The sequence below is a fragment of the Gekko japonicus genome, unplaced genomic scaffold (assembly GCF_001447785.1).
Source record: "Gekko japonicus isolate JY-2015 unplaced genomic scaffold, Gekko_japonicus_V1.1 scaffold171, whole genome shotgun sequence".
Classification (NCBI taxonomy): Eukaryota; Metazoa; Chordata; class Lepidosauria; order Squamata; family Gekkonidae; genus Gekko; species Gekko japonicus.
Window position 1 is genome coordinate 1,250,996 of NW_015175975.1, and position 14,404 is coordinate 1,265,399.

General features: G+C 41.1%; 1 protein-coding gene across 1 annotated transcript; it reads left to right on the top strand.

Annotated features, from left to right (window-relative positions):
* The first annotated feature begins 1,871 nt into the window (after positions 1-1,871).
* On the top strand, positions 1,872-11,171 carry LOC107122967 (vomeronasal type-2 receptor 26-like). Its single transcript, XM_015426119.1, has 5 exons — positions 1,872-2,129; positions 5,815-6,687; positions 7,293-7,520; positions 8,432-8,558; positions 10,270-11,171. Exons 1-5 carry the CDS (start codon positions 1,872-1,874, stop codon positions 11,169-11,171), a joined length of 2,388 nt encoding a protein of 795 aa, XP_015281605.1.
* Positions 11,172-14,404: the final 3,233 nt, after the last annotated feature.

A 14,404-nucleotide genomic window follows, 5' to 3' on the forward strand; every position in this document is an offset into this window, starting at 1 on the left:
CTGCTGCTGCCCACACAGGCATGTATGGCTCACGCTGCTGAATGCACGGCCTGGCACCCCCATGATATTCATCACAAGTACCTTCAACCAGGACATTTCATTCTGGGTGGTCTGGTCTATCTTATCCTTTTCGGTTCCACTCAAAAAAACTTCACCAGAGAACCTACAGGGCCACTAGATGAACCTTTTGTGTAAGAGATTATGCTTTCCCCTATGCTACATTTCTGTCTAGGTTGTATTCTGCAGCAGAATAATACCCGGTGAGGCATAAAGTGCAGCAATGTATATAGGAGTTTTCATTATTAAAACTTATCGGAGCAATCCTGTACTAATTTACTCCCATTTAAGGTTTGGTGGAGTTAACTCTTCCCAGGATGGCACTGCAAGTTGTATATTAACTACGTACCTTCATTCCATTGTACTGAGATGGTTCAAATGCAAGATGAGCCTTTTACTACTCTGATCCCATTTGGACAATATTATTTCACTTTGTACATACCAGAGTGTCATAAGAAGTGCAGAGAACGAAAGCTGGAGGAAGAACTCAAAATCTGGATGGGATCAAAAGAACTAGTCCTAGTACTTACAGATTCTTAACAGGCATATTTGATTCTGCTGCAGACATTATTCCGAGAATCAAGCTATTTATCCCTGCGGATATCAACAGATTGCATGAAGGAGCGTCTCTTTCGTACAGCATGTATTTGATTTATTTACCCTTTGTTCCCCCCATATTCAGTTTCCATCCAGTTTTTCACTGTACCATCTTGAGATACACTTTTTAACCTGTATCCTGTCTAGAAAGTAGTCTTCCCTTTCACTGCTTGCAACCCTTTACAACTAGGAAAGCCATCAGATGTATATGATTTTACATCTGGAAATTACATCAAAATGACAATGGTCTTCAGAAGATATCCAGATAGATATCTATTAGAAAGAATATCCGAACATATGTGTGTGTTTGTATATTTCCAAAGTGGTTCTAGGGCTTTGAGGTGGGAGATAGAATCCCTTCACATTCTGTTATTCTGTTACTTTAGAATTATGTCATTCAGTGTTTCCCCCCCTTACATCTGTTCTGATTTTTAATAAAACACTATAGAATGCTTCACATTCTGAAGGGTGATATGACATTATATATTAATTCATTTATGCTGTCCAGTCCAAAATATGTTGGGTTACGGATTAACTTCAAAAAACTTATATAGGCTGCGGTCACACGGAACATTAGCCACCCTAGTCAGACGGAAGACATGCGGAGTTTCCGGACGCGATCCCACCAGCACATCTGGGAAGCGTAGCACACCCGGGGTTCAAACGAGGCTTCCCGCTGAAACCGCGCAGCAAAATACTAGTACCTCGGAGGTACTAGTAACCGGAAGCCGCGGGGCAAGGGCAGGCGTCGGATCGCGTTTCCGGAGGCATCCGGCGCCCGCCCATGTTCCCGTCCTCGCGAAAACGTTTTTTCCCCCAGGTCTTCGTGGATGCGCAAAAGCACCCTACCGAGCATGCACAGTCATGCTGTACAGAAAAAAAAACTATCCAGTTTGCCGAACCGCGCGCTTCGTTTTTGCGCGCGGGATTGTGCTGCGATCGACACCTCTCCCTTCCCACGGGATCTCCACGGTACCTCCACGGTACCTCCACGGGAGGTCTGGTCAGGTAACGGCGCCTTAGTTTGCCCCGGGGCACACTGCCACGCTTCCCCCCCGCGGTTTCCTGCTCGTGTGACCGGGGCCATATATAACTATTTTAAAATATGTGCAAGTTACACAAAACAATAGCAACAACATAGCAAAATCCACAAAAGTGCTATTTATTCCATCTCTCTTTCCAGAGCAGTGACTCAGAATTACCAGCATGTCCTGGCCATGGTATTTGCCATCAAGGAGATCAATGAAAATCCCAGGCTCTTGCCCAACGTCACCTTGGGTTTCCGTATCTATGACAGCTACTTGAATCCAAGGTGGACCTATCATGCCACACTTCATCTTCTTTCTCCCTGGAAAAGATTTGCTCCCAACTACAGATGTGACAGTCAAGATAACCTGTTTGCAATTATTGAAGGATTTTTCTCTGCAGCTTCATCCCAGATCCCGAGTGTTTTCGGCATGTACAAGATTCCTCAGGTAGGATAAATCGGCAGAATGTGAAGAATTGTAATTCACTTCCTTTCACTTGATTCAAGTTCAACACCATACCAAGAAAATATTTAAGAATTGAAAAGCATAGCAAAGGAAAATTTTGCCACGTCAACCACACATGCTTTACAAAAGTCACTCAGAAACAATCTTAATTTATCGGTATCAGAAGTGGCTGAACATTTTAACAGCCATTTAGCAAGCAGTTTCTCCCTGACAACAGTGTATCCAGAATGATTACAGAAACCATACACTAACAAACCAACCATTGACAAGAAACAATCACAAAAAAAGTTGTTCTTTTTTTTTTGAACAAATTTTTTATTTTTTCCATAGGAATTCAACACTTGACATTTAACCATTTTCACTTTTCCATTATTTACCCCATCCCCATTTCCTCCCCTCCCTCCTTGTCTTCCCGCAATGCTTCTCCCCCCAACTCCATGTTACTATACATCATCAGTTATATCATTTTCTTATCGCTACAGTCTCAAGATAACATCATTTGACTTAATATTGATCTAAACATATTAAGTTTTGTTTCACATCCCAGTTCTTCTCCAGATATATTTTAAAGTCACTCCATTCCTCAAAAAACACGTCATCTTCTTTGTTGTTCAACTGTTTTGTGATTTTATCCATTTCAGCCATGAGCAGAACTTTGTGTATCCAGTCTTCAATCTCTGGTACTTTTTCTGTTTTCCAAAATTGTGCATAGATCATTCTCGCTGTCGTTATTAAGTACCAGAGTAGAGTCTTTTTAGTCGTTTTGACTTCTTCCATTTTAAGTCCCAAAAGCAGAATTTCCGGTACTTTCTTGAAAGAGCATTTCAGTATTTTTTGTATTTCATTGTGGACTTTTGTCCAAAAGTCCGCAGCTTTCTCACAAGTCCACCACATATGGTAAAATGAGCCCTCATGACTTTTACATTTCGAACATTTGTTTGACATATTCTGGTTCATATTTGCAATTTTCTTTGGAGTCATGTACCATCTATACATCATTTTGTAACAATTCTCTCTAACATTGGTACATGTCGATATCTTAATAGAGTTTTTCCACAAATACTCCCAGGTTTCCATAGACACTTCCTTGTTCATATTTATTGCCCATTTTATCATTTGCTCTTTCACAGTTTCATCTTCCGTATACCATTTTAACAACACTTTGTACATTTTAGAGATATTTTTTTTCCTCCACTCTCCCACACTTTTTCCATTTCATTTTTTTCCTCTCTAAAACCATAGTTTTTTTTATCTGATCTAAAAAGATCATAAATCTGCATGTATTTCAGCCATTCATAATCATATTGAATCTCATTCTGCTTTTTCATTACCCATTCTGTTCCCTCTTTTTTAATTAAATCTCTGTATGGCAACCAATCTCTATCGCGCTGTCTTGAGTATGATGTTAACACTTCTACTGGTACAATCCACAAAGGTCTTACTTCCAGAAAATATTTTTTATATCTCATCCATACCACAAACAATGCTTTTCTTACCAAATGAAGTTTAAAAAAGCTATCCATTTTTGTCTTATCATACCATAAATATGCATGCCAACCAAATCTACAATCATGACCCTCTAGCCCCAATAGTTTATCATTTTTGAGTTTTACCCATTGTTCCATCCAGGTTAGACAGACCGCTTCATAATATAGTCTAAGATTCGGTAGCTGCAATCCTCCTCTTTCTTTGGCATCACAAAGTATTTTCATTTTGATTCTTGGTTTCTTGCCTGCCCAAACAAACTTTGATAATTCTTGCTGCCATTTAGTTAGCAAATCCGTTTTATTTAATATTGGTATTGTTTGGAACAATGGGTAATAACAAACAATAACAATTCCAAACAAAACAAACAAAAAAAGTTGTTCTGATGGAATCCCAGCTAAAGGACCCTTCATGAGTGCTGTAGGTATCACCAGCATTTAAATATAGGGTAGAAATTCAAATTTGGTTACTTATATTTGCTTCCCAGATGGAACAGGGAACATTTCCATCTCAATTTTGATTCATGCATTCTTTTATACACAAAGGTGGCTGATTATTGTGGAGATACAAATGGCTGAATTCTAACAAATGGGACAGAACTTACCTTTGTGTAAGAATATCTAAGCAGAAGAAAGAACAATTTTTATGACTCCTTCATAGCTCATACATATTTAAAGACTATCATAATTAGTATTAATGATCTGAGAAAGAAGAACCTCTGTATAACACCTTTGATCCTGATCAGACATAGAATTACTTGAAAACACTACTTCTGATCCGGCTCTTTTCTGGTAGGGGCAAGCCCTGTGTGAAATGGCAGTCCTGTACCGGTTCACTTCAAAACAGATGATTTCCGGCTTGAAACCGGGTGAAACTGGGTAATGTGAAATTCCCCACTGTGTCCAGTTCTCTATCGCATACTAATTATGGGGACTGGGAAAAGATATGTTTCCATGCAGCACCAATTTCACCCTTCTGCGGACAGTTTCCGGTGGGTAGCCATGTTGCTCTGCATTAGAAGAGAGGATGTCAGTGCAGAAGCACCCTAAAGGCCAACATTTCTCCCCCAGGGTATAAGCTTTCAAGAGTCAAAGCTTTTTCCAAGCTTTGACTCTTGGAAGTTTGTACCCTGGAAAAAACTTAGCTTGTATCGAAGGAGCAACTGGACCTGAGTTTTGCCATGTGTGCTGTAAAATCCAGGCTACGTGTCATGCAAAGAAGTTTGTTCCCCAACCTCAGTAGGTGCAGAAATATTTTTGGCCCCTTCCAGCTTCCAGAACAGACAACTAAGGCTTAGTGGGCAGAGCAGAAACCAGCCACTTCCTGCCACTCTGCTTGGGGCAACCATTTAAGCTTAGTCTGAATCTTTTAGCAGCGGACCTTTTGCTGTGACAGCTGCCCCTTTGCCCACTACAACCAAGCGGCTGCTTTATGGAATTCCCACTCTGAAAATATATTCAAAAAGCATTTACAAGTTATTTTGTGTATTTTTGGAATGAAAAATAAGGTTACAGAACTGTCTGGAATTATTAACAAAAACACAAAACATTGGTTGGAATAAGAAATCTTTCCTGTGATCCAAAGCAGGGGCTTTAACAAAGATTGCTACTCATTCAGTAGAGAACCAAGTCTTCCCTCTAATATCACCATTAGAACAGGATCGGAAAAGGGGATCCAAATTTGCGAAGAAAGAGATATATGTTTATGAACTCCTGTACAAGGTGCTACCAACTATCCTGGTTATCACTGTTTCCTATGGGGGGGATGGGGGATCTTTCTGCAGATCTGAGAAAGGGTGCTTGTAAAGTAAATCACATTGACATTACAAAATATCAAGTCATCCCAGCTTTGAAGGGGATTGGACAATGAGATCCCCTGAATCAAGGGGATAGTGTATATGGTGGTATGTCTGTGGCATTTCAATGTCTAATACTTTATACATTTTAAATTTTTAAGCCTTCAATCTATAATCAGAAGATGGGTTAGTAGTAATTTTTACTTAAAAAATCAAGAGAATACTATTATGAATACACATGAACCAGTTCCAATCTGACAATGTATTTGTTCTTCATTGTAAAACCACAAAAGAATCTGTTAAAACAGGACTCTGAAGAAGTGCCAAAGAAATATTATAAATTAATAACTAGTACATTTCTGTTTGCCCTCTTGAATTTATTCTTAGCTCTCTTATGGCTATGCTTCACCAACTGTGGAAGACATTCAGTTTGTTTCCTTATACCAAATGATCCCAAATGAAGCCCTCCAGTACAAGGGGATTCTGCAGTTACTTCTCCATTTCGATTGGACATGGGTTGGATTCTTTGATTTTGGAATTCATATGAATTCAGAATGGTTTATGGAGCATATGGTTCCTGAATTTTCCAAGAATGGCATCTGTTTTGACTTCATAGACACAGCCTTTAAGTACGGTATGGATAAAGGAGTCAGAGAACTAATGAAGTGGTTTGAAAAAGTGAATGATAAACTCATGAAGACCCAAGCCAATGTTTTGATTTTTTATGGAGATCATTATTCCATAATTCTTTTCAGATATTTTCTAAGTAACACAATGTGCAAAAATCACTTTAAAAAGCCAAAAGGAGGAGTCTGGCTTCTCACAGCCCATCAAGAAATAAAATCAATTCCCAGCCATAGGAACTGGAGTACACAGTACTTTCATGGCGCATTATCAGTTGCCATTCACTCAAATAAAGTTCCGGGATTCCAAGAATTTCTTCTAAGAAGAAGTCCTTCCAATAGTAAAGGAGATGGTTTTCTCCAGGACATCTGGGCTCTCGCATTTAGCTGTGTATTCCCCAATTCCTTTTTGAGAAATTCTCAGGACTTTATATCCACTGGTAACTGCACTGGAGAGGAAAAGCTGGAAAATCTTCCTCAGCCTTATTTGGAAACGAGCATGACTGGCCGTAGCTATACCATCTACAATGCTGTCTACGTGGTGGCCCATGCTTTACATGCTATATTTTTGTCCAAGTCTAGTAGAAGACTGAGAGAAGGAAAGAGAAAGGAGCTTCAGAATTTTCAGCCATGGCAGGTAATGGCAGAAAGACTCTAATATGTTCATTGATGGTGCATTGAGAGAACTCTTAAAATGTTGGAGGACTACTGGAAGTGTTCCAGGATTTCTTCCTTCTTATCTTATATTAGACACAGAGTGGGATGTTTATGATGGGTATCCATGTCTTACCTTGTTCCAGGTTGGGCAGTATGGGTTCTCTTTGTGGCACCTGAGCACTTTTGGCAACCCAATTGAACTACAAATGTTGTTCACAAATGCCTTTGTGCCTTCTATATTCTGTATTTTTACAGTCTGCAATGGGGTCTCCATTCCTTGGGGATACTGTCAATGAACTTGGACAGCAGAACTGCATGGCAAAATATTTTTAGGATAAAGAATTAAAAAACATGATCAATCCATGGCAGATGTAACCATCTAAGGACATAGTTGCAAAAGGTTCTGTTCCCTCTTTTCCAGTTCCATAATTTTGGTTGAGTTTTAATATTCACAGCATGGCTTTTGTGAAAGATAGATCGAGCAATATTCTGATCAATGTTCGTATCACATTTTGTATAATTCTGGTTCCAGATTCCTGTACCATCTTTCCCCCCACTAAATAATCTCTTTTCTTTTTAAACTAGCTTCACCACTTCCTCAGAGATGTGTCATTTAATAACACTGCTGGGGACAAGGTTTCCTTGGTTCAGAAGGAGGAACTGGAAGGAAGATTTGATGTTATCAACTGGGTCACTTTACCAAACCAATCTCTCATTAAACAGAAAGTTGGAAATATTGATCTCCAGGCTCCAGCAGATCAAGGATTCTCCATTAATGAGGATATTATTCTATGGGATTATTGGTTTAAACAGGTAGATCTGATTTGGAAGGGGTTTTTTTTAGAAATACTGTTTGAATGTGATATTGCTGACAGGGTTTTGTATATCTCTTTGTTTATTTCCATATGGGGGGAAACTTTGCAGTTGACTACAAGCCTCCTTTTTGTAAAGCAACCCCTGCATTTTGATGCCGTGAAAACATGCCCTCCCAAAAATTTCCATTGAACACATTCTGCAGAATGATAAAAAAAAATTGGAGGACCATATCCTGGGGCCCATATACATAAGGGAAATTCTTGGCAGTTATGAGGACATGCACCAATTCACATTTTTTACAAAATGTTTCATTTCAAACATTCCTAGAGACTCCATTTACCGTGGGAAAGATGGTATATAAATATTTTAATAAATAAACGTTTACTCATTCATAAATTGTCCAGTGGACTATGCCTCAATATGTTTCAACATATCGAGAGCCAGTTTTATGTAGTGGTTAAGTGCACGGACTCTAATCTGGGAGAACCGGATTTGATTCCCCACTCCTCCACTTGCACCTGCTGATGTGACCTTGGGTCAGTCACAAGCTCTGGCACAGCTGTTCTTGAAAAAGAGCAGTTTGTGTCAGAGTTCTCTCAGCCCCACCCACCTCACAGGGTGTTTGTTGTGGGGACGGGAAGGGAAAGGCGTTTGTAAGCCGCTCTGAGACTCCAAGTGAAGGGCGGGGTATAAATCCAATCTCCTCCTCCTCCTCCTCCTCTTCTTCTTTTTCAACACAATGTGAAGAATGGCTAAGAATCTGTATTACTCTGGTAGAAGATTAAGAAAAATTGACAAATATGTTTAGAAGAATAGCAAACTAGTTTCATGTCATGGTATTTTCTGAACATAAAAAAATTCTGAACTCCTCTAAATATTGAGATTCTCTTATGTCATTAATCTATTAGAGACGGCCTCATTCTGTATGCGCTGAAAACTGCCATCCTGGATACAGGAAGAAAAAGAAAGAGGGGAAGCCATTCTGCTGTTACGATTGTGCTCCATGTCCAGAGGGGAAGATATCTGCTCAGAAGGGTGAGAAATCTACTGGGAGGTTTTCAGACATATGGACTGTAATAACACCAAAAAATGAACAAAGGATCCATATATTTATTGAAGGTTATCCATACCCATATTGACATTTGTAATGTTGCATAGTCAACCCCATCTAGAGAGCTGGGGTTAAACCCCAGTGGGACACCAGTGACCTCCTGTCTTGCTGAGGTCATCTTGCCAAGAGCAGTGGCTAGGACACCAGATGTTGAATGAGGATAAAATCAAGCATCCTGAAAGCCATTTGTATACCCTTTGACAAACATCTTGGGGTAGGGTTGCTAGCTCCAGGTTGGGAAATTCCTGGAGATTTGGGGGGCGGGGTTAAATATATGGGGAGGGTGAGATTTGGGGAGGGAATTCAGCAGAGTATAATGTCATAGAGTCCACCTTCCAAAGCTCCCATTTTCTGCAGGAGAAAGGGTCTCTGTTGCCTGGAGGTCATCTGTAAACAGAGGAGATCCTCAGCTACCACCTGGAGGTTGGCAACTATAGCTAAAGGTGGGGTTGGTTCACCTGGGCATTTCCAGTCATGAAAGTGAGTAATATCTTAGGGACCAGGATGTGGAGAGTGAGGGGACACCAATCAAGAGGGATAGGCAGATGTACTGTAGGCTTCACATGTGGGGATGGGATTAAAAGGAATAACTTGGTGAAGTTTGGGCCTGGTTGGTAAGAAAGGGGGAGAGAATCAACTTCCAGTTCAGAACTGGAGAAGATGGTTGGCTACACTGTAGTTGGGAAAGGAAGAGGGGGGAAAAGAATTCCCCAGAAGGGAAACTATTGCACCAATTTACTGCTTCGTATCTATTATTTACTCTTTGGACCTTCAGTGACTAATGCCTCTTCTTCAGCCTAGTGTGATCACCACATTGCTCCATGAAGCCCTGTTTGGGAGTGGGCACAGAGTGAGACACATCCTTTCCCCACAACATTATTGGGTCATCTCTCCACTGTGGACTACAGGCCACTTTTAGTAGCAAGCAGTGGAAGTGAGCACAAGCAGGCAAGATGGGAACCTTCGCCAATGTAGGGTTGCCATTCCCCCGGTGGGGCCAGGGGATCCCCTATTTTAGGGACTCCAATGTACCATGGCCCAGCTGGCTGGTGGGGGAGCCCCACCCTTGCAAAGTTCCTAGCACCAGCATGATGACATCACCCATAACTGATGACATTGCTTTTCCAATGTTGGATTTGATACTCTAGGTTTAAGGCAAAACTCTATGGTTTTGAGGCCAAAAGTCCCATAGAGTTTTGCCAAAAACCTAGAGCATCACCCCCAATGTTGGAAATGTAATTACACTACTTCTTGTGCTGCTATTGTGGCACGCATGCAAAGCACACGGACCACAAGATCCTCAAGGTGGAACCAGGAGGCCCTCCGCCAGCAGCAAGGTAGAACCTGGCAACGCTAGGCCTATATGAATAGGCTGCGTATGCCTGAAATAATGCCAGCTCTGACCCTCTTTGTGCTATCCTTATAGTTCTTTAGATGAATATTTGAATACCTGGTTCTACTCATAAAATGACCTAATGAAGAGTGAATTCTCTTGCTGACAGGCTGGACCCAACTCGCCACTACCAAGTGCTGTCAAGACGAAAAGTTAAGAGGCTATTCTAGCATAGAATATATTGAGACCTACTTATACTGCCTCATATTAGAATTATTGCATTCTTTTCTTTACTTTTTCAGACATGGATGACTGTTTTGAATGCACAAGTGACCATTATCCAAACAAGGAACAGAATTTTTGCATACCCAAGGTTGTAACCTTTTTGTCTTATGAGGAGCCTTTGGGGATCAGTTTAGCCCTGATTGCTCTTCTGTTTTCTCTGATCACAGCTCTCATCTTAGGACTCTTTACCAAGCACCACAACACTCCCATTGTCAAAGCCAACAACAGAAGCCTCACGTACACTCTTCTCCTCTCCGTCTTTCTCTGTTTCCTGTGTGTTTTTCTATTCATCGGCCAACCTGGGAAGGTGACCTGTCTCCTCCGCCAAACTGCTTTTGGCATCATCTTCTCAATGGCTGTTTCTTCTGTGTTGGCGAAAACAGTCACTGTCATTCTAGCTTTTTGGACTACAAACCGGGATCCAAATGGGGGGAGGGGGGTGGGGAAAAGACTGGCCAAATCCTTTGTTCTTTCTTGCACTCTTACTCAAGCAGTTATTTGTGGTCTATGGTTGGTGATCTCTCCCCCATTCTCAGATGCTGATATGCATACATTCACTGAAGAAATTATCCTGAATTGTAATGAGGGTTCAGCTATCATGTTTTACTGTGTTCTGGGCTACATGGGCTTTCTGGCCACTGCCAGCTTTTTTGTAGCTATCCCAGCTAGGAAGTTACCTGACAGTTTCAATGAAGCCAAATTCATCACCTTCAGCATGTTGGTATCTTGCAGTGTTTGGATGACCTTTGTTCCAACCTACCTGAGCACTAAAGGGAAATACATGGTGGCCGTAGAGGTCTTCTCTATCTTAGCCTCCAGTGCAGGCCTGTTAGGCTTCATCTTTCTTCCAAAATGCTACATTATTGTTCTCAAGCCTGAGCTGAACCACAGGGTCCATCTTATAAGGAGGAAACACTGATGGTATTAAGTACTGTATAGAAATATTGATTTCTATAGGCTTCATGTTTCCCCCTTGGAATGTATCTTGCTGACCCCCTGTTGGTTTGATTTCCTATGCAAGCCAGATGGCTGACCATTTGGTCAGTTGCCTGCCATAAACATTCCTGCACACCCTGGAAGAAGAGCAGATGCCCTAGTGGGCATGCAACCAGGCACGTAGGCCCATGGGTAGGTGGGGCTCTGGGGTCATTTGCTGCAGAGGGTGGTCCCCAGACCTAACATATCCCCCACCCATTACCATGACAACCCAAAAGTTGGGACCTCCCTGTCTATTGGTGATTGGCTAATGGCCATGGCTGATCATAATTAGATTGAGATTTTTAACTGTCTGCCCCTTCCAGAGGAGCTCAGATTTTCTTGCTTTCTTGTTCTGTTCTGTTACTGTCATCTGGGATGCTGTCTCTGCCATGTGGCCTGGGACACAACAAAGGACTCCTTTGTGAGCTGAGCACATGCTTGCAAAGATGGGGTTGCTCTTACAAATCCCTTGGTCTCATTTGGATTGTCTACCATGGACTTTATCAAGACTGATGCTACTCTGATGATTGGTAAATATGCTTCTTATGGTGTAGTTAGGCAAAACCTTGCTTAGCCTTTCTTATTTTAGAATTCTCTTGGTCTGATGGCAAGCCTGTACTGAATAAATCTTATTCTTGTTTATTAAAAGTGTCTGCTTGATGGGTAACTGGACTCCAAGGCTAAACTCCCTGTGCCTAGCTGGCTACACGCTACCATTGAGCCTTAAGAGTGCATCTCTGTGGAGGTGCTAGAGCTGGGTATTGTTGTTAATGTACTGTAAACGTGTAGGAGTTTTCCCTCATTCCTAGACAAGCGTGGGGGCGGAATCCTATACAAGTACTTTCTACATTATACCAACAGGGGTGTAAAATCTGGGAATACTTCACCATGCAAAAATTTCCTGTCCAAATACATATATAAGAGAACCCATATTATAACTCTGACCTCTTAGAATGCTGGCTTCCTTGTTTTGAATTCATTGAGGGAAATGAAAAATTAAAGAAGATCCTTTCAAAATATAGAACTCTTGCATTATTACTGTTCCTGTAATTTTTTATCGTTCTTTCAAAATATGTGAATACAATGTATTACTATGTCATGTTCTGTAATACTACTTTAAAAAATCAAAATAAAAAGCTTTTTTTTAAGTATCCCTCTCAGAATTTGCCCTAGTTCACCCATAGCAATTACAATATCTCCAGTTGAAGTTCCTTGGGCTCCCCCCAGAAGTTACTAGAACTGAATTGTCACAATGTGTACAGTTTTCTATTGGTTTTGAGCTGCAACTATTTTGACCACACACACCAAAATTTCCTTGGTAATTCTGAATTCATCAAGAGCAATAACAGCAATAAAGAATCCATATTTTTGTTCAGTAGGCCAAAAGACTTTCTCTAATATCAGACTACGATCAAGCACTTTAATTCCTGTTGCAATTTTTCTTGCTCTGGATTAATGCTAACCAGTTAAGGAAGATGTACACTTCTGTTCAGACAAGATAAACATGTTTTTCAGAAATACAATTTTTTCACTATGAAACTCCGTAACAAAAAAAAGTACAGTTAGGTCTCTAACTACAAGCCATGTAACTACCACCTATGGGTTTAATTACTTCTTTCACTTACTAAATACCCCAAGGAGTTCCAGTGGGCCAGTACTAGTAACTGAATAACACAGACTGTGGAAGAAGGTATAAATATATCCCCATCCCATTCATTGAAATAATATGGGCTAGAGACACATAGGACCCCATTAGCTCATTCTGCTCATTCTGACTCTGAAATTATCAACAGACAGAAAAATTATTTTGGACAGACAGCTGTAATCATGCAGAGTTTTGTGAGGGTTTTATAGATGCCTATAAGCTGATCTATGTTCAGTGGGAAAATCGATTCCCAGGATGCTGATACTGGTGGGGTTGATGGTGCTGCTGCTGCTGCCCACACTGGCATGACACTGGCATGTATGGCTCATGCTGCTGAATGCAAGGCCTGGCACCCCCATGATATTCACCACAAATACCTTCAACCAGGACATCTCATTCTGGGTGGTCTGGTCTATCTTAACCTTTTTACCTCCCTTCCAAAAAACTTCACCAGAGAACCTACGGGGCCACTAGATGAACCTTTTGTGTAAGAGATTATGTGTTTTCCCTGTGCTATATTTCTTTCTAGGTTGTTTTCTGTAGCAGACGTATACCTGGTGAGGCATAAAGTACAGCAGCGTATATAGGAGGTTCCATTATGAGAACTTAATGGTGCCATCTTGTACAAACTTACTCCTATTTAAGACCACTGAATGGGCTTAGGTGGAAATAACTCTTCCTAGGATGGCACTAGGAGCTGCGGTGGCTCAAGTGGTTAAGATGCTGAACTGCAGGCTGTGGAAGGTCGGTAGTTCAGCAGTTCGAGACCCGGGTGCCGCAAGACGGAGTGAGCTCCCGTCTCTAGTTCCAGCTCCCGCCAACCTAGCAGTTCGAAAGCAAGAAATTGCAAGTAGATAAATAGGTACCACTTCGGTGGGAAGGTAACAGCGTTCCGTGTGCCTTGGTGTTTAGTCATGCCGGCCACATGACCACGGAAACATCTTCGGACAGCGCTGGCTCTTCGGCTTTGAAACGGAGATGAGCACCGCAACCCTAGAGTCGGATTCGACTGGCTTTCGAGCAAGGGAACCTTTACCTTTACCTTTAGGATGGCACTGCAAGTTGTATCTTTCTTAGATGCCTGCATTCCATCGTACCTGACGTTTCAAAGGCAATATTGTCCTATCACTACTCTGATCCCATTTGGACAATGTTATTTCAGTTTGTACATACCAGAGTGTCGTAAGATGTGCAGAGAACGACAGTTGCAGGAAGAACTGAAATTCTGGGTGGGATCAAAAGAACTAGTACTAGAAGTTACAGTCTAATTTTTAATAAAACATTGCAGTATGTATCACATTCTGAAGAGTGATATGACATTATATTCTAATTCATTTATGCTGTCTGGTCCAAAACATGTTGTGTTAAGGATTAACTTCAAAAAAGTTATGTATACAACTATTTAAAAATATGCATAAGGTACACAAAACAATAGCAACAACATAACGAAATCCACAAGAGGCTATTGGTAAATGTTCCACATCTCTGTTTCCAGTGCAGTGATTCAGAATTACCAGCATGTCCTGGCC